Source organism: Pinus tabuliformis, chromosome 6, assembly GCF_031772625.1.
Source record: "Pinus tabuliformis cultivar Carrire ecotype Pingquan chromosome 6, CPIR1, whole genome shotgun sequence".
NCBI classification, from domain to species: Eukaryota; Viridiplantae; Streptophyta; class Pinopsida; order Pinales; family Pinaceae; genus Pinus; species Pinus tabuliformis.
The window spans coordinates 444,349,186-444,367,181 of NC_142292.1; the positions used below are offsets into that span (position 1 = coordinate 444,349,186).

The 17,996-nt window shown below is 39.2% G+C and overlaps 1 protein-coding gene across 1 annotated transcript; it reads right to left on the minus strand.

The window, feature by feature from the left end:
* Positions 1 to 11,888: 11,888 nt before the first annotated feature.
* Positions 11,889 to 16,086, minus strand: LOC149259207 (pentatricopeptide repeat-containing protein At2g13600-like). The gene has a single exon (XM_089417701.1). It carries the CDS (start codon positions 15,948 to 15,950, stop codon positions 13,716 to 13,718), a length of 2,235 nt encoding a protein of 744 aa, XP_089273827.1. The 5' UTR covers positions 15,951 to 16,086; the 3' UTR covers positions 11,889 to 13,715.
* Positions 16,087 to 17,996: the final 1,910 nt, after the last annotated feature.

The window sequence follows — 17,996 nt, forward strand, 5'->3', positions numbered from 1 at the left end:
CAAATTTAAATGCAAATATCTCTCATATAAAGATATTAAAAAAAAATGATTAGAAATTGACATTAAAGAAAGACACTTCAAATTTATATACAAATATAAATATGATGATATGATATTTACATAAAAATATTGTTACAATGTGAATATAAATATATTTAAAATAATGAAAAAGTGTGTAAGTTGTGAGTTTTGAATTTTATAGAGGTGAGTGAAGTAGCCTAGATTGATTTTAAATAATAATAAAATTTACAATTCTCAAGAGAAATATTTCTTGATGATTGAAATTAAAATAGATCTATGCTAGAATAAAATATATTAATTAAATATTCATATGCACATATTCCATCAAATATTCCTAAAGCTGCAAAATTCATCTCCATTTAATCATATGGAATATCATATACTACTAGGATTGATTCAACTCGCAACTAATTTTGATATGTAATCCAAAAAATGTTAGAAAATGTAACTAGGTTCGATCTTCACTAAATGTATTTGAGTCATCTTGTAATGTACTTGTCAAAAGAATAAAAAAAAGAATTATTATTATTATTATTATTATTATTGTGACTTATTAAAGCATGGGTTTCATGCTTGGGTCACCATGTTTTAGGTCAACGTCCCCATTGAGGACTTCTAGGATTTATGAGTCAATAGAGTCATTATACTTTTAAAAAGACCCTTCTTGGGCTTTTGGATCATGTAAAAGGGTTAAGTATTGAGTCAAATATGAATTTTGTTGTCTCCACACCAAGTCGACCTTAAGATGATCAAGTCAACCTCAAAGGAGGCTATTCAACCTCACCAAAGGACTATAAATAAAGGCATTTGAATTCCATTTGAAGCACTCACTCTCATAAGCAAGTTCAATCTCTCTTGAAGCTGGAAGAAGTGAAAAATAGAAGGAGAAGGAAGTGTGAGTTTGGTCTAGGAGAAGGAGAAAGGGAAAATCGAATCTTTGGTGCAACTATCTCTCTCTCATGCCCTAGTTTGGAAGATCAAAGTTCTCTTATTGATGTCATAGTCAGTGGTCGTATGATGTCGTAACCAGTTGTCGAGTTGATGTCGTAGCCACTTGTCGTGTCATGTTGTCACCTCAAGAAGTTGTATTGGGCCAAGATCGGAGGTTCTAAGTGAAGATCGAAATATTTTAGTGAAGATCGAAGTCTCTATGGCAAGATCGAAATTATTGGGTCGAAGAAAGTGTTGTCGTTGCTGCTATTGCTGCTAGGTCAAGAAGGATCATCTGCATGTAAGGAAGAAGGCTGACTTGGTGTAGAGGAAAGTTTGTGCCAAGGTCAAGAGTCTTGGAATATCTCCAGAAAACTATTAAAGGAAGAATTATTGACTGGGTTTTCCCCTCGAGGGGGGTTTTCCCCTGGCATAATGCCTACAACTGGTGTCCATTGTTTTTTGTGTTATTGCTTTGGTATTTGCTTGATGAACTAAAATAAACAAGATATAAAGAAACATAATAACAAATCAAGAACATCACAAGTAATTATCAAGAATAAGAAAATTTTTATGTCTTTCTGATTTTCTAACATGATATCAGAGCTTTAGTGAAGAAAGAAGAAAAAAGCAGTCTCAAGCACTTGATCAAGGAACCATTCAAAAGAATTATCTCAGGGAAGGAGACTACTATATTCAAAGAAGATGTCTAACACAATCAAGGGAGAGAACAAACTTGAAGGAGCCTCAAACTACAGGTCCTCGAAGAAGAGGATTGACCTCATCCTTGAAAAGAACAAGGTTCTAGACTCGGTCAAAGGAAAAGTAAATAAGCCTACAGATTACTCTAGTGATGTTGACAAAGTAAAATACAGAGAATTAGAATTGGTGGCCATGAATCTAATGGTAGAAGGAATAAAGGACAATCTTGTCCCATTTATAGCCAACATCAATCATGCTCAGGAAATGTATGAATCATTGTCAAAGTTATTTACTATTAAGAACATTGGTCAAGTGGCAAGCTTGAAGAATGAACTAAGGACCACAAAGATGACTAAAGAAGATGCAGTGGCCTCCTTCTTTGTGAAGATAGCAAGAATCATAGATGATCTTTTGGCCATTGATGAAATTGTTCCAGATAAAGAACTCGTGATCACCGCTCTATTAGATTGCCACCTACTTGGGATGCATTTGTTGCAGGGCTTAACAGTTGTAAGGAAGCTCCCACTTTTGAAGAACTATGGGTTGCCTGCAGTCAAGAAGAATTAAGGATCTCATTAGTCGCCAATCCTGAAGGAGTATCAAATGTCTACATTGCTCAACACAAAGGAAAGAAATCGAAAGGACCAAGGAAGAAAGTTGACATGTCCAAGGTGTTGAAGAAAGTGTAACTAGGTTCGATCTTCATAAATGTAATTTTGATCTTTGTACTTGTAAAAGAAAAGAAATATTATTGTTGTAAATTATAAAAATGAGTTTCTTGCTCATTACATAGGTCTAGCACATGTCAAAGTGCTATAGGAAAGTCAAAGAGTCAAAATAAATGTTGAAGACCCTTAAGGGCATGTTACACTATGTATATTTATGTATTAGAGTCCAAGAAAGACCTTCAAGCAAAGTCACAAACCTCCTACACATGTCGGCCTCATAAAAGGGACTAATTCGCATCTCCAAAGTCAAGTCAGCTCAAAAGGAGGGACAAACCACTATATATAGGGTCACTCGTCCTCACCAAATGACAGCAAGTCACCTTTGAAATCGGTGAGGAAGAATGAAGAGAAAAGGGTACAGAAAAGGGCAAAGAAGGTGTCTGTCTTGCAGCAAGGAAGGAGGGATAGAACACCGAGTTCACAAGGCGTATTTTTGGCCTAGTTATAGTCACACATGCGAAGAGAAGGAGGCTCAACCTGTTGTCATAACTGATCTCCTAGTGCATTCATTCAAAGAGGCTTGGTTGGGATAGAAAAAGGGTGCCAATTAGGCCTCTCACTCAAGCAAAGGTAAGGGCTACTCAAGCGAAGGTAGGAGGGCATTCAAGGTTGCTATTCTTGAATGTATCCTCCACACATGCGAAGGAAAAGGAAGACATACTATTGTTGTTCCTGATCTATAATCACATTGAAGAAAAGAGAGCTCGATTAGGGTAGTAACAAGGTCATCTCCTTGTTTAAGAAAGGCTTTATCTCAAGCATAGTAAGAAAAGAAGAAAGGTCCTTCTAGGGCATACAATCTAGGACTGTTGCAGTAAGGCTATCAGTTGTCGGAAGGAGGAGGACAAAGAGATAAGGAGGTGATCAAAGGAGGGATTGACTTGTGCTTGAAGGATCTTCCTGTCAAGGGTCTAGGGTTTGGCATTTGTTAATTGGAGCTTCAATACGAGAAATTTGAAAAAGCGTTTTCCTCTCTAGGAGAGAGGTTTTTCCCTAGCGAAGAGCCAACATCTTGTGTTCTTGTCTCTTGCATTTTGGTAATTGTTTGATGAAGTAAGAAAAACACACATTGATAATAATAAGAGAAGATTGTGGTAATAAGAAAAGTAAAATTACTTCACAAATTGTTATCGTTGAATAGAAGAATCTCATTATAACTCAGATACCCTAGATTCTTCAACATGGTATCAGAGCTAAGGTGACACATCAAGGAAGGGCATCTCAAGAGAACATAGAATATTGAAACATTAAGATTAAGAAGAAAGGGCACACAAAGGTTGAAGCATTAGATCTACAAGAAAGGGTTCCAGATCCATTAAAGACTAGGAGGATTACCATCTCCTCTCTTAGATCCATCAAGAAGGACTACCAACCTGGGAACAAACAAAGAAGAAAGCCTTCCATCTAAAGGCCTCTACAACAAGGTTCATCCAAGAAGGGTTTTACATCAAAGACTCATCATCTTCAAAGGAAGGTCCTCATATCCAAGCTCGTCATTGAAGATCTCCATATCTACACAGTGAGAAGTTTTCATCACCAAGCAAATCTCTCATAAGGCACCTTGAAGGAAGCATCTTGAAGAACTCCAAGATCTAAGAAGTCAAATCATCAAATATTCAAGGAAGCAATAAGGTCTCTTCACAACAACTCTCTAAAGTAAGTATTTTTATGTCCTCTTCTGAAAATATCAAAATGTCTTTTTGCAAGGAAAGCAACAAATTGGTTGGGACTGCTAATTTCCTTGCATGGAAAAAGAGGACTGATCTACTTCTTAAAGAAAATGAACTTCTGGACTACATCAAAGGGAGTGTCACTATTCCTGCTAAGGAACAAACCCAAGCCCTAACAAAGTATAATAATGATGAAACAAGGGCTCAAAGGATTATGATAGAATCCATCAACAACCCTCTCATTCCTTATGTTTCCAAACTTGAAACATCTCAAGAAATCTATTATAAGTTTGTAGATCTATTCTCAGTTAGTACAGCTGGAGAAGTGATATCATTGCGTAATGAACTATATAAAATCAAGATCTCCAAGGAAGAAGGAATAGATTCGTACTTCATGAAGGTATCTGAGATGAGAAACTAGCTGCAAGGACTAGGAGAAGTTATGTCAGACAAAGAGATGAAAATTGTGGTGCTCAATGCATTACCTGAGGAATGGGGCAACTTCACATCAAGTATATATGCCAAGAAGGAAGCCACCCCGTTGAATGAACTTTGGTCTCTATGAAAAATTGAGGAGACTAGACTCAAAGCCAAAGATGATGTGGGATCAAAAGAGAAGGAATTTGCTGCTATGGCCAAGAGAAAAGGGAAATTTGGCAAGTTTGGTCCACAAAGAAAGGGTAAAAGAGATATGTCCAAAGTCCAATGCTTTGGCTGCCAAGAGTATGGACACTATAAGAGGGATTGTCCTAAGTTCAAGAAGGACAACAATAAGAGGAAACGAGAAGAAGCCCACATTACCCAAGAAGTGAAAGAAGAAGAGAAAAATCAGAAGAAGGAGGACCCTCCAGATCTCTACTATGACTAAGATCAACTTCTTCACATAAGTCTTCTTTAAAGTTTTGGGTATCATAGGAACATGTAGCAGTAGGATAGAATGCATGATTTATGAGAATGGCATCTTCAGGAATATAGGAGCATTATGCAGAGATAGCTCAAATAAGATATTCATGTAGGAAGGATGTAGCCATTGAATGACCTCATCAATGCATAAAGGAATGATCATGACCAGGAAGAATCATCTTAGAAAGCCACTATCATCAACAGGAAGGAGCATTTGCAGGATGAGGATTATAAGGATCCTCTGATGGAATCTTCAATAGAAGGTACATGATTTTTGGAAAGGGCGGATGTCTCGATGGGAATTCCACTTACGGGGATTCAAGAAAGGATGATATGTAGGCAAGGATAGATGTAGCAAGGCAAATGAGATTGAGGTAATCTAAATCTAGGAAGTTGTCAAAGGAAGCTGAGATGATCAAGGAAAGAACTAAGATTAGGTATGTATGCATATATGTTTTCAGTTAGAGTCATGTCATCATTTGTATTAATAAGCATGGGGAATTGCTCTAGAAGCATGGTCAAGAATATGATAAGATCTCTTTCATTAAGATATACATGAAGACATGGTTCACACATTGAAAAAGGTCAACTTGAGAAATATCCTCCTATGAAATATGAGGTGATTCACAAGAGAAACTATAAAGAAGCATATGGGAAAAGTGATAAGGAATAAAAGGACACCATGGACACTAGGAATCAACATCCGACAGATTTGTTGAGGACATCTCCTGGAAAAAGGCACGAGAATTCTGACAAAGGAAGAAAAAGATCAAAGAACCCTTGACACCTGGAAAAGGCCTTGGAGATGTAAAACATGCAGGATGTTGATGATTCAAGCCAACAAGATGTCATGATGGAAATCCATCTCGTAAGGTACTATTTGATTTAATGTTATGCTTTGATTTCTTAAATAATATCTAGATAGGTTCATGCAAGGTTACTAGAACAAGGGTTGTAAGTACAAGTACAACTAGCATTCATGTGGTGGATAGAAATTCCTAAAAGAAACATGATGAAGAAGTAGCCATATGACGAAGGTTCCAAATATGTATCAAGAAGGCCACTTTCCATGAAGAAAGGAATGACGTGGCGAACCTAGAAGGAAAGTGATTAATGGTTGATGCCCTACAAAGAAGAAGCTCAAATGAATTTCATGACATCAAGGAAAGAAAGTGATCAAGTAGTTAAAGGACCCAAAAAGAAGAAGTTGTTGTTAGAAAGGAGAGTCCTTAGGTGAAAGGGAGTTCTGACAAGTCCCTAATTAAGAGGGAGCTTGGGCAAGATCCTGGTCAAAGGGAGCTTGGGTACATTCCTTCACATGAATGGGAATATCTTCCCTAGTTAAGAGGGAGAGATAGACACAACATTCTTGTCTTCACTTGGGAAGAAAGAATGGAGGATTGGGTAATCATCTGGCATCTGATGCTCTTTGAGGATGTGTAGGGCATCCAAGATAAGAGTAGGCAAGAGGATCGATATTCTTTGAGGGCTGGGAACCCAAGACAAGAATAGTCTTAGAAGGTCATACTCAGTGAACACCCGGGTGGGTATGTACCTTGAGAGACAATGATGAAGGTGTCTATAGTCATTGGTCTCACCAACATTGTGCTATGATCTATTGAGAGATAGAGTTGTCAGTCAAGGCCTTGTTGTGGAAACAATGTTGGTTACTATGATGCTATAACAGATGGATTGCCAATCTGATTTCTCTTATGTGAATTCTTCAGATTGAAAATGGCCAAACACCTTGTAATGATTTATGAATACCTCCCTAGTTAAGAGGGAGTGTTGAAGAAAGTGTAACTAGGTTCGATCTTCATAAATGTAATTTTGATCTTTGTACTTGTAAAAGAAAAGAAATATTATTTTTGTAAATTATAAAAATGAGTTTCTTGCTCATTGCATAGGTCTAGCACATGTCAAAGTGCTATAGGAAATTCAAAGAGTCAAAATAAATGTTGAAGACCCTTAAGGGCATATTACACCATGTATATTTATGTATTAGAGTCCAAGAAAGACCTCCAAGCAAAGTCACAAGCCTCCTACACATGTCGGCCTCATAAAAGGGACTAATTCGCATCTCCAAAGTCAAGTCGACTCAAAAGGAGGGACAAACCACTATATATAGGGTCACTCGTCCTCACCAAAAGGCAGCAAGTCACCTCTGAAATCAACGAGGAAGAAGGAAGAGAAAAGGGTACGGAAAAGGACGAAGAAGGTATCTCTCTTGCAACGAAGAAGGAGGGATAGAAGACCGAGTTCACAAGGCATATTTCTGGCCTAGTTACAGTCATATGTGCGAAGAGAAGGAGGCTCAACCTGTTGTCATAACTGACCTCCTAGTGCAGTCATACAAAGAGGCTTGGTTGGGCTAGAAAAAGGGTGCCAATTAGGCCTCTCACTAAAGCAAAGGTAAGGGCTACTCAAGCAAAGGTAGGAGGGCATTCAAGGTTGTTATTCTTAAATGTATCCTTCGCACGTCATCCACACATGCAAAGGAAAAGGAAGACATACTACTGTTGTTCCTAATCTACAATCACATTGAATAAAAGAGAGCTCGGTTAGGGTAGTAACAAGGTCATCTCCTTGTTTAAGAAAGGCTCTATCTCAAGCATAGTAAGAAAAGAAGAAAGCTCCTTCTAAGGCATACAATCTAGGAATGTTGCAGTAAGGCTATCAATTGCCAGAAGAAGGAGGACAAAGAGCTAAGCAAGTGATCAAAGGAGGGCTTGACTTGTGCTTGGAGGATCTTCTTGTCAAGGGTCTAGGGTTTGGCATTTGTCAAATGAATCTTTAATAAGAGAAATTTGAAAAAGAGTTTTCCTCTCTAAGAGAGAGAGGTTTTGCCTTGGCGAATAGCCAACATCTTGTGTTCTTGTCTCTTGCATTTTGGTAACTATTTGATGAAGTAAGAAAAACACACATTGATAATAATAAGAGAAGAGTGTGGTAATAAGAAAAGTAAAAGTACTTCACAAATAACTCAGATGCCCTAGATTCTTCAACACAAGGTAGAATGTTATCAATGCCATAAGAAGGGTCACTACAAGAGCGATTGTCCTGACAATCCAAAGAATAAGAGAGATACAGATCATGTTAACATTGTTGAAGAAGGAGACCCAAAGAATCTGATATAAGGGACTTACACTATTAATTCTTTTGGTATTATTCTTAGAGATTCTATTTTGTATTTCTAATGTTTAGAATTTATAGGTTTTAACATGTTTTTGGAAAAGATATTTTCTTTTGTTTTATAAGTTTATAGGTATCCCTCAAGCTTTGGAGGAAGCCCTCAACAACTCCCAAAGATAAGTTCATTTCCTTTTAGTTTTTGGTTTCATGTACTCATTTCGTTTTGATTATATTAAATATTAATCACCATTCTCCCTTTATTGTCTTGATTAGGAAGACATCTGCTATATCCTCAATGAGTATGGAAGAAAGCCACCCAAGATAAGGTTTGTCAAGAAACATAGGTATGCCTTAAGCTACAATACATTGATTTCTTTATATTAAATGTTTTTTCATTTGGCAATCTATTGCTAACATTGTTATGTCTAGCTATATTGAATCATAATGATTCTTGTTTTGGGTGATTCATCACTTGATAAATCTACCCACCCCACTCATATTATTAACTGATTTTATAGAACCCTAGACAGGTTCTCTGGAAAACCATAACCTAAGGGTATGTTAATGTGAATGTATGAAACCCTAAACTACTTAGGGTCATTGAGAAATACTATTTGAAGTTTTGGTGGTAATGTCAAGTTTGGGATTTTGGTATGATCAGGAAAATCTAACTTGTTAGGGTTGAATGATAAAGTCTCGAATCTTTGAAATATTGGTAATGTTGGATTTTCTATGTTTCTACATTGAAACCCTAACTCATTAGGGTTTGGTGGAATGTGTAAGCAAGACCCTTATAATGTCTTAGAAGTGATTTTCTTGGAATGTGTGTTTGCCTGATCAAACCTTAGTCTAATCAAGTTTGTTGTGTATCTAACTCTTATTGATATTTGTGAAGTTGGGATTGACTAACACATGATGATGAAGCCCTAGATGTATGGGTTGACATGTTTGTCAGCGGTCATGGATCCTAGAGTTTGGAATTAAGCTCTAGTCAATGTTTGTTTCTCTAGGGTGATAGTATTTATGAAATTCTAAGGTTTTGGAATCAAACCTTAGTAGAAATAAAAATCTCTGATATATGACAATGTGATAATTTGATATTTGTGTAAGATTGTTGAAATCTGAGTTTTAGTTGTGATTAATGTCTGATTGAAAAATCTAGGGTTTGCAACTAACCCTAGTGGAAGTTGGTCATGTTAATGACTAAGTTGTGATTGATTGAATCTCTTGTATGAAATCTAGGATTTGTATGAAATCTAGGATTTGTATGAAACCCTAGTGTAAAATCTAACATATGAATTCTGAAAGTTGTTAGATGCTTTGTTGATTTATATTTGTTTGAATTGTTTCTAGGGTTTGTTGTATGTTACACCTTTAAAAGAAACATTAAAACCCTAGATGGAATGAAAGTTGTTATGAAGTAGTCTAAGGTTTATGACTAAGTCCCTAGTAAGATGTTGAAGAGTATATGTCTCTTGTTTGTAATTAAGTTTGGGTATCTGATATGTATAAAGTTGAAATGCTTTCATGATTCTGATATGGATAACTTCATGCTTCTATATATTTGGTTGTACTTGCTATCTAAGTTGTGCAGGTACACAATCTTCAATATGGTGAAGATGCTCGTTGATGTGATAAGCATGATGAGGATGATAATAACTCTGATAAAATGATTGGAAGCCACGAAAGATTCTCCGATGACAAAAAGAAGAAGTTGATCTCCCTGATGAAGCCTGAATAGAAGAGATATCCCTAATAGAAGAGATATCCCTAAGATTAAGAGGGAGTTTGGATAAAGAGATGCTCCCTAGTTGAGAGGGAGGGCATAGCTTGGTTTTGATTGAAGAATGAATTTCGGAGGATATGTTGTTGCATGAGAAGTAGGAAAGAAAAGTGTATGATTGAGGAATCTTTTGTCAGAGATTCGGTTGATAGTCCTACTATGAAAAGTTGAGAAGCAACATCAAGACCCTGGAGGTTTGTATTTGATTATGTACATATGAAGTATATTATTGATTGGGGTTGTGTTTGTACAGGTGAATCTCTTGAAGGTGTTGATAACATGTTGGTTGCCAATCAATTTGATTGGGAGAGACTGGTTATCCTTGATATGCTGGATCTAGGAGTGTCGAGGCTTTGTGAGTGAAGCATTGCCTGGGAGGGCATATGACCGGCACCTTGTGTTGATGTTTAGGTCCCGAAGTGGAAAAAGGTGGTGTTGATTATAAGAGCTTTGTTTTTGGATACACAACTGGATCCTTGGGTTGGTGGTTAGCTAGTATGCCTAATGATACCTATAAAGGCTGAAAGCTTAAGTCCATCTTATTCCCACCCAGATAGATTGCCCTGGTCAAGAATCTAGTCTGTAGCATTGCAGTGCCTAAATTGTTGAGAGACCAATGGATAGATTGCCCTGGTCAGGAATCTAGTCCATGGCATTGTGGTACCTAAATTGTTTAGAGACCAATGGATAGATTTCCCTGGTCAGGAATCTAGTCCATGGCATTGCAGTGCCTAAAATTCTTCATGGTTCATATAGTTGAGATCGTCCTTGTACTTGTATATGATGAATACCTCCCAAGTTAAGAGGGAGTGTTGGAAAATGTAACTAGGTTCGATCTTAATTAAATGTATTTGAGTCATCTTGTAATGTACTTGTCAAAAGAATAAAGAAAAGAATTTTTAATATTATTATTGTGACTTATTAAAGCATGGGTTTTATGCTTGGGTCACCATGTTTTAGGTCAAAGTCCCCATTGAGGACTTCTAGGATTTATTCTGAGTCAGTAGAGTCATTGTACTTTTAAAGAGACCCTTCTTGGGCTTTCGAATCATGTAAAAAGGTTAAGTATTGAGTCAAATATGAATTTTGTTGTCTCCAAGCCAAGTTGGCCTTATGATGATCAAGTCGGCCTCAAAGGAGGCTATTCGACCTCACCAAAGTACTATAAATAAAGGCATTCGAATTCCATTTGAAGCACTCGCTCTCACAAGCAAGTTCGATCTCTCTTGAAGCCGGAGAAAGTGCAAAATAAGAGGAGGAGAAGCAAGTGTGAGTTTGGTCTATGAGAAGGAGAAATGCTTATCACGATAAAGAGAAATGCTTATTGCCTTTCATGATTAGTAAATACAAATGTTCCAAACACTAATCAACATCAAAACACAACAAATGATAGGTTTTCTTCTTAAATTATTAAATTTGAGATTCTAGAGAACTCATAAAGAGTAGTGAACCATATGTGTAAAACATGTTTGGGCAAGTCACAATATATTTATCACTGGATCAAAATCTTTAATGGAAGAAGTGTCTTTCAAAAATTTGGTATAGTCAAATAAAGTTCTATTAATAGGGATAACACTATTTGATATAAACTTTCAAAATCATAAACAATTAACCCAGTGTTTTAATTTTTCTACCATGAAGAGTCATTACTCATCAATTATATGGCAAAGTTCATAAACCAAGTAGGTAAGAACAAGTTGATAAAGGAAAGTGAACATTTATGTTAGGAGACTCCATCCTAGCACCTAGACTTTGTATGCTAGAGTTCAAGATATTATTCCGACAGGTGTGGAGGGGACTCAATAAGAGTGCATTGGGAGAGTGTTTAGAGTGTTTATTGTGCCTAGACAAAACACTCATTTCAAAAAATTTGAGGTTTCTTTCATACAAAGAGTTCCAATAACAAGTATTCTTTTTCTTCCCATTCATAGATCAGACTTCCTTTGGCTATCCCCATAGGCATAATTTCTTAACTGATTATATTCACAACTTTGAATCAGCCAAATGGCGATGGAAATTTCTTCCTTGGAAATTCCCCAAACTAAGATCAACAAGGACATGCCTTTAGCTATTTCAGCTATTTCAACTCTCATTTCTCACTAAATTTAGAAGTAAATATCAATTATAAATAGTCATCGATCATAAAATACGAAAACACCAAACATCTTAACCATAACATCTTCTCAAGATATCTATAATTCTCTGTAACAGAATCTATCTGGCTAACAGAATTCTAGCATACAATTGTGACCAACATAGAATAGGCAAGATGCCACGAAACACTATAAAAATAAGCAAATTACCTACCATTTCAAGGCTTTTTCCGGTGACAAACGTAACAAATTGATGTCAATATCCCTCCTCGTGTCTTCTGAAAATCATATACCCCGTTAATATCATCAACATCTATCTGCAACGTATAATATTGCTGCTCCCATTGATGCTTCTCACCTAAGCCTGAGATAAGACTTGAAACATTTCAATTTGTGGACACAAACGAGGTAAAGTGTTGCTATCAACTGCACTTCCCAAGTTCCATTCTCAGCGCCTGTTTTTTTGGGATTGCTAAATAAAACCGGCCTAGCTGATCTGTCATGCACTTGCAGGTTCAGATCCAAACTCTGATCCCTAAAACTCCATAGATGGTTGAACCAGATAATAACAATAATCAATTCCTAGCCTGAATTTTTGTAGGGGAACCCTATCTCCCCATCCCATTTGACCAGGCAATTTCCTTTCCCATGAGACGTCCTGCAATTTGGATCTGAATACCTTCTACATATTCCCGTTCAGCCAGTTCAATAGCTGTCTTCATTCTTTTTCGGAGCAACTCTAATCTCTAGTTGATCTCTAGTTGTAGGGCAATATACTCAAGAATGATCGTTAAAAGCTGGTTAAATCTGCCATGCACTTGCATGGTCAGATCCAAGCTGTTGATAACTTGATAGATCTGCAATGTACTTGCAGGTTCAGATCCAAACTTTGATCCCTAAGGTTGAACCAGATAATAACAATAATCAATTCCTAGTCTGTTTTTTTTGTGGAGGAACCCTACCTCCCCCAGGTTCAGATCCAAACTTTGATCCCTAAATCTCCATAGATGGTTGAACCAGATGATAACAATAATCAATACACAAGAATGATCGTTAAAGGCTGGTTAAATCTGCCATGCACTTGCATGGTCAGATCCAAGCTGTTGTTAGATCTGCAATGTACTTGCAGGTTCAGATCCAAACTTTGATCCCTAAAACTCCATAGATGGTTGAACCAGATAATAACAATAATCAATTCCTAGTCTGTTTTTTTTGTGGAGGAACCCTACCTCCCCCAGGTATCCAAACTTTGATCCCTAAAACTCCATAGATGGTTGAACCAGATGATAACAATAATCAATTCCTGGCCTGAATTTTTTGTAGAGGAACCCTACCTCCCCTATCCCATTTAATCAATTCCTGGCCTGAATTTTTTGTAGAGGAACCCTACCTTCCCTATCCCATTTGACCCCTTGAGCCGTCCTGTGATGTGGATCAAGAATAATCATTAAAAGTTGAATAGGAATGGAATTGAACACGGCACCTGCTCATGGCCAATGGGCTGCTCCGCCAATGAGCTATATACCGCTTCATGGTGAACCCCCTTTAACAGTTGTATCTAAAATTGTGGATTGCTAACTCCAACATTGATTACGAAATAGCTCCTCCCAGTATTGCGTTAACTGTCACAATACAATAGTGTCTGGCTTCTCACCTCAGTCTGATCCCAAATTGTATTGGAAAAATATTTGCTCTATCTATTCCCCCAAGACAAGCTCTCCAACTTCCCACAAAATTGCTGTGTTTGTTCGTATTAGCTACCCCCTACTAGGAAAGCATGCGTCTTTTTATCGACCTGAAGCCAGCTGCATCCTGGAGTCCTTTTTACTGATCTGTTTTTCATTACCTTCTGCAAATTTTCAATATCACCCCACCTGCCTACTGCAGCATAGATATTTGAGAGAAGCACATAAGGTGCAACATTTCCAGGGTCCATCTCAAAAATACGTTCTGCCACACTTTCTCCTAGCTCTACATTGGTATACACTCGACAAGCACCAAGCAAGGAAATCCACAGAATTGCATCAGCTTTGATGGGCATTTTATTGATAAAGTCTTGAGCTTCCTGCAGATGCCCAGCACGCCCAAGAAGGTCAACCATGCATCTATAGTGCTCCATTGAAGGTGTAATGTGATAATGTGAACTCATAGAATTAAAGTATTTGTAGCCTTCATCTACTAGGCCCGTATGGCTACATGCAAACAAAACATTTAATAAGGTAACACGGTCTGGGCTCACGCCAGACTGCTTCATCTCTTCAAATAGTGTGAGGGCTTCTTTTCCATAGCCATGTATGGCATATGCCCCGATTATCGTTGTCCAGGAGACAGCATCTCGTTTAAGCATTTTGTCAAATAACCCACGTGCCACATTTATGCTCCCACATTTTGCAAACATGTCTATCAGAGCATTCAACAAAAGGACATCCGACTGATATCCGCTCCTGATTACTTTTTCATATACCTCCATACCCTGTTCCAGAGCTGCCAGGTCGGCACATGCTGGGAGGATAATGGTGAAGGTTTTTGAGTTTGGTTTCACATCTACCAATTGCATTTGCTGAAAAAGATGCAGAGCCTCCTCGCATTGCCCAGTTTGCACAAATCCAGCAATCATTGTATTCCATGAGACCACATCTCGTTGAGGCATTTCATTAAACAACTTCAGGGCCTGCTCAATATGCCCAGTATGTGTATAGCCTCCAACCATAGCATTCCATGAAACCACATCTCGTTGAGGCATTTTGTTGAAAAGTATCAAGGATTCACCAGTAAGCCCGTTCTGTGCTAACGATGTAATCATCGCATTCCATGAGACCACATCTCGTTGAGGCATCTCCATAAACAGTTTCCGTGCTTCATCAACAAGCCCATTCTGTCCCAATCCAGCAATCATCAAGTTCCATGAGGCTATGTCACGTTGACGCATCTCTTTGAAGAGTTTTGAGGCTTCATCAACAAGCCCATTCTGCAAAAACCCTGCAATCATCGCATTACACGCGATGACGCTTGTCTGTGGCATTTTCTGAAAGAGCTTCAGGGCTTCATCGACATGACCATTGCGTACAAATCCTGTAATAATCGCATTCCATGAAACCCCATCTCGTTGCGGCATTTCATTGAACAGTTTCAAGGCCTGGTCCACAAAGCCATTATCTGCAAAACCTGCAATCATTGAATTCCATGAGACTACGTTTTTCTCAGGCATTTTGTTAAATAGTTCAAGGGACTCATTAACAAGCCCATTCTGTGCATACCCTGCAACCATTGCTGTCCAGGAGACAATATCTCGTTGGTGCATTTTGTCGAACACTTCACGTGCCTTCTCTATAAACCCACATTTTGCATACATATTTACTAGGGCACTCATCACAAAGGCGTTGGACGCATATCCACATCTTATTATTTGTTGGTGGATCTCCACACCCTGTGCGAGGTATGCTAAATTGGCACACGCCGGAATGACAGAGGCAAAAGTGAACTGATTGGGTTGGACTCCTGCTTTCTCCATTTGGTGAAAGAGTGTCAATGCCTCCTGGGGATAAACTCCATGCCTTGCATAACCTGCAATCATAACAGTCCAGGAACACACATTTCGCTCAGTTATTTGATCGAAAACTCTGCGAGCGTCCACCAAATTCCCACACTTGACATACACATTCACAAGAGTGTTGCCTACAACTGTGTCTACCATGAATCCCGTCTGATTGATGTGCGCATGGACTAATTTGGCCTCTGGTAAGGCTTTTCTCTTAATGCAGCCCTGTAAGAGACACACATAGGTGTGAGAGTTGTGAACATGATTGTCTGTAATACATAAAATTTGCAGAGCCTCCTTCAAACGTCCCTCGTAACAGAGAGCTGTAAGATCGTGGGCGTACGCAGGACGAATGGTGGCATTGCATTGTCTTTGAATACTAATACTTGTTGCAAGGAATCGTAGTTGAAGGTGATGAAACAATGTCCCAACAAACCAAACCATTTTCATTTTCTTCCCAAAGCTTTGAAGGTGGTTGTAATTGGATTCACTTCCATGACGCTGCTCACGCCAATGACAACTCTAAATTTTCAATGAGCAATGGTTTTCGGGTGGAAGGCCACCCGTTTATGTGCGAACATGTGTATTTTTTCATGCAAGTTATTCTTGTCATCATTTCATACTCTGCTCGCAATAATGTCCCGCGGCAACTGTTTTGTTGTTTTTTTTGGTAGATACTGTTGTGCATTTTGTTTATAATTAAGTTAAAAATTTTAAAAAATCGTAATTTTTTCTGGTAGATGTTGTTGCCCATTTTGTTTAAAATTGGGTAAAAAAATTGAAAATTTGGTAATTTGGAATTGTTAAACATATCAGAGGTTTACCACAGAGTCGAACCTATTTTTTTTTCAAAAATATATTTTAAACACCAAAATAAAACATAATGATGCTAAAAATATTAATTTCAAATATAATTTATATAATTATAATTTTATATAGAAGTTAAATCCCTAGAAATTGAGGCGGATTCGGTCTGATGGGGTTCACGCGTCGCGATCGCAAAGGCCTAGGTTAACCTAGCTGCAGGAGCCGCAGGAAAACGGGAGCTCGCCGGAACGGACAGCACAGATCAGGGAACAGGGTTTTGGTTTCCGTCTTCAGACAGCGACTGCGGTATCTACGGTTGACCGGTATGGAGGGCCTCGAAGCTACGGAGCTTGTGGACTACTCCGCGGACCCACTAGAAGGGATCGCCATCTTCGGAAACCCTAACGAAACTCCCGCACCAGCTGTTGAAAACCCCGCCGCCCAGGACACCCTTCCTGTGGTTTCTCTGCCGTCTCCTCCCACATCCCCTGCTCTGGATGCCCCGCCCCTTTCACCAGGTACTGCCCTCCTCCTATCACAATTATCACCCGACGCTCTAACCTTCGATTTGCCATCTCCGCCAAGAAGCGTACTTCCCTCCGCCCCTGTTGAGATTAGGGCAGCAGCTGAAATCCCCATCGCACTTACCGAACACCAGGCAGCACCGGAAAACACCATCACCCCTGTTGAGTCTAGGGCTGCAGCGGAAAAACCCTTGAGCGAAGAAGGGATTAGACCCTCGGGCAGCTTCAGCACGCCGGCCCTCAATGCACAGCCCGCAAAACCCCCCCCTGGGGTCGAGGTCACCAACCCACTCATAGATCATCCGACCGCTCCACGCTCGAAGAAGAGATCGAAGTGCATCAGAGCAACTGTCAAAGACATTACAGTATCATTCGGTGATCCCACAAACTTCGAGGAGACCATGGCACTGGCTCGAACGATTTTGGTTGGACATGTGCGGGGGCGTACCTTCACGGCGGAGAGATTGAAACTATGGGTGAAAGAAATTTGGGGCGCGTTATTCACTGAATTGCCGGAAGTACAAGAACTCCCAAGGGGATGGTTCTCACTCCACTTCACAAAAGAGGAACACACGAATTCTGTACTGGCACAGTACTGGCACATAGAAATGGCACCGGTGCTATTGAAAAGGTGGAGCCCTCTATTTGATCCGGAGCGCGAACAGATTGGAGCAGGCCCTCTTTGGGTAAGATTGCCGGGGTTGCCGCTACAACACTGGTCTGAGGAAGCATTTGTCAAAATTGGGAATGCTTTGGGAACGTACTTGGACCACGATCGATCCTACAAGGAGACCAACAAAAGAATACTAGCTAGAATCCTGGTCCATCTGGATACCAGAGAGGGATTACAAGAAAAGATGACTTTGAGATGGGGGAATTTCAGCAGATCGCAGATATTGGATTACGAGGGCGTTCCCTTCAGATGCAACCGATGTCACCAAGTCGGTCACTTGTTCAAGGACTGCCCATTGAACATCAATCAGGAACGATCTCCAAAACCGGCACCTGCGGTCACCAGCGGAACCCCTCCATCTATACCTCGTTCGCCTCAAAGCAGCGCGGGACCCCAAGGCGAACCTGCAAAATTGGACAAGTGAAAGATAGCCCCGCCTTCGCCCCCGCTGACCAGGGCTCGGGCAGCAGCAGCGGCCGCGCAAGTGTCGGG

Excerpts from the sequence above, each read along its gene's own strand:
- LOC149259207 (XM_089417701.1), bottom strand. The coding sequence starts at position 15,950 with ATGAAAATGGTTTGGTTTGTTGGGACATTGTTTCATCACCTTCAACTA.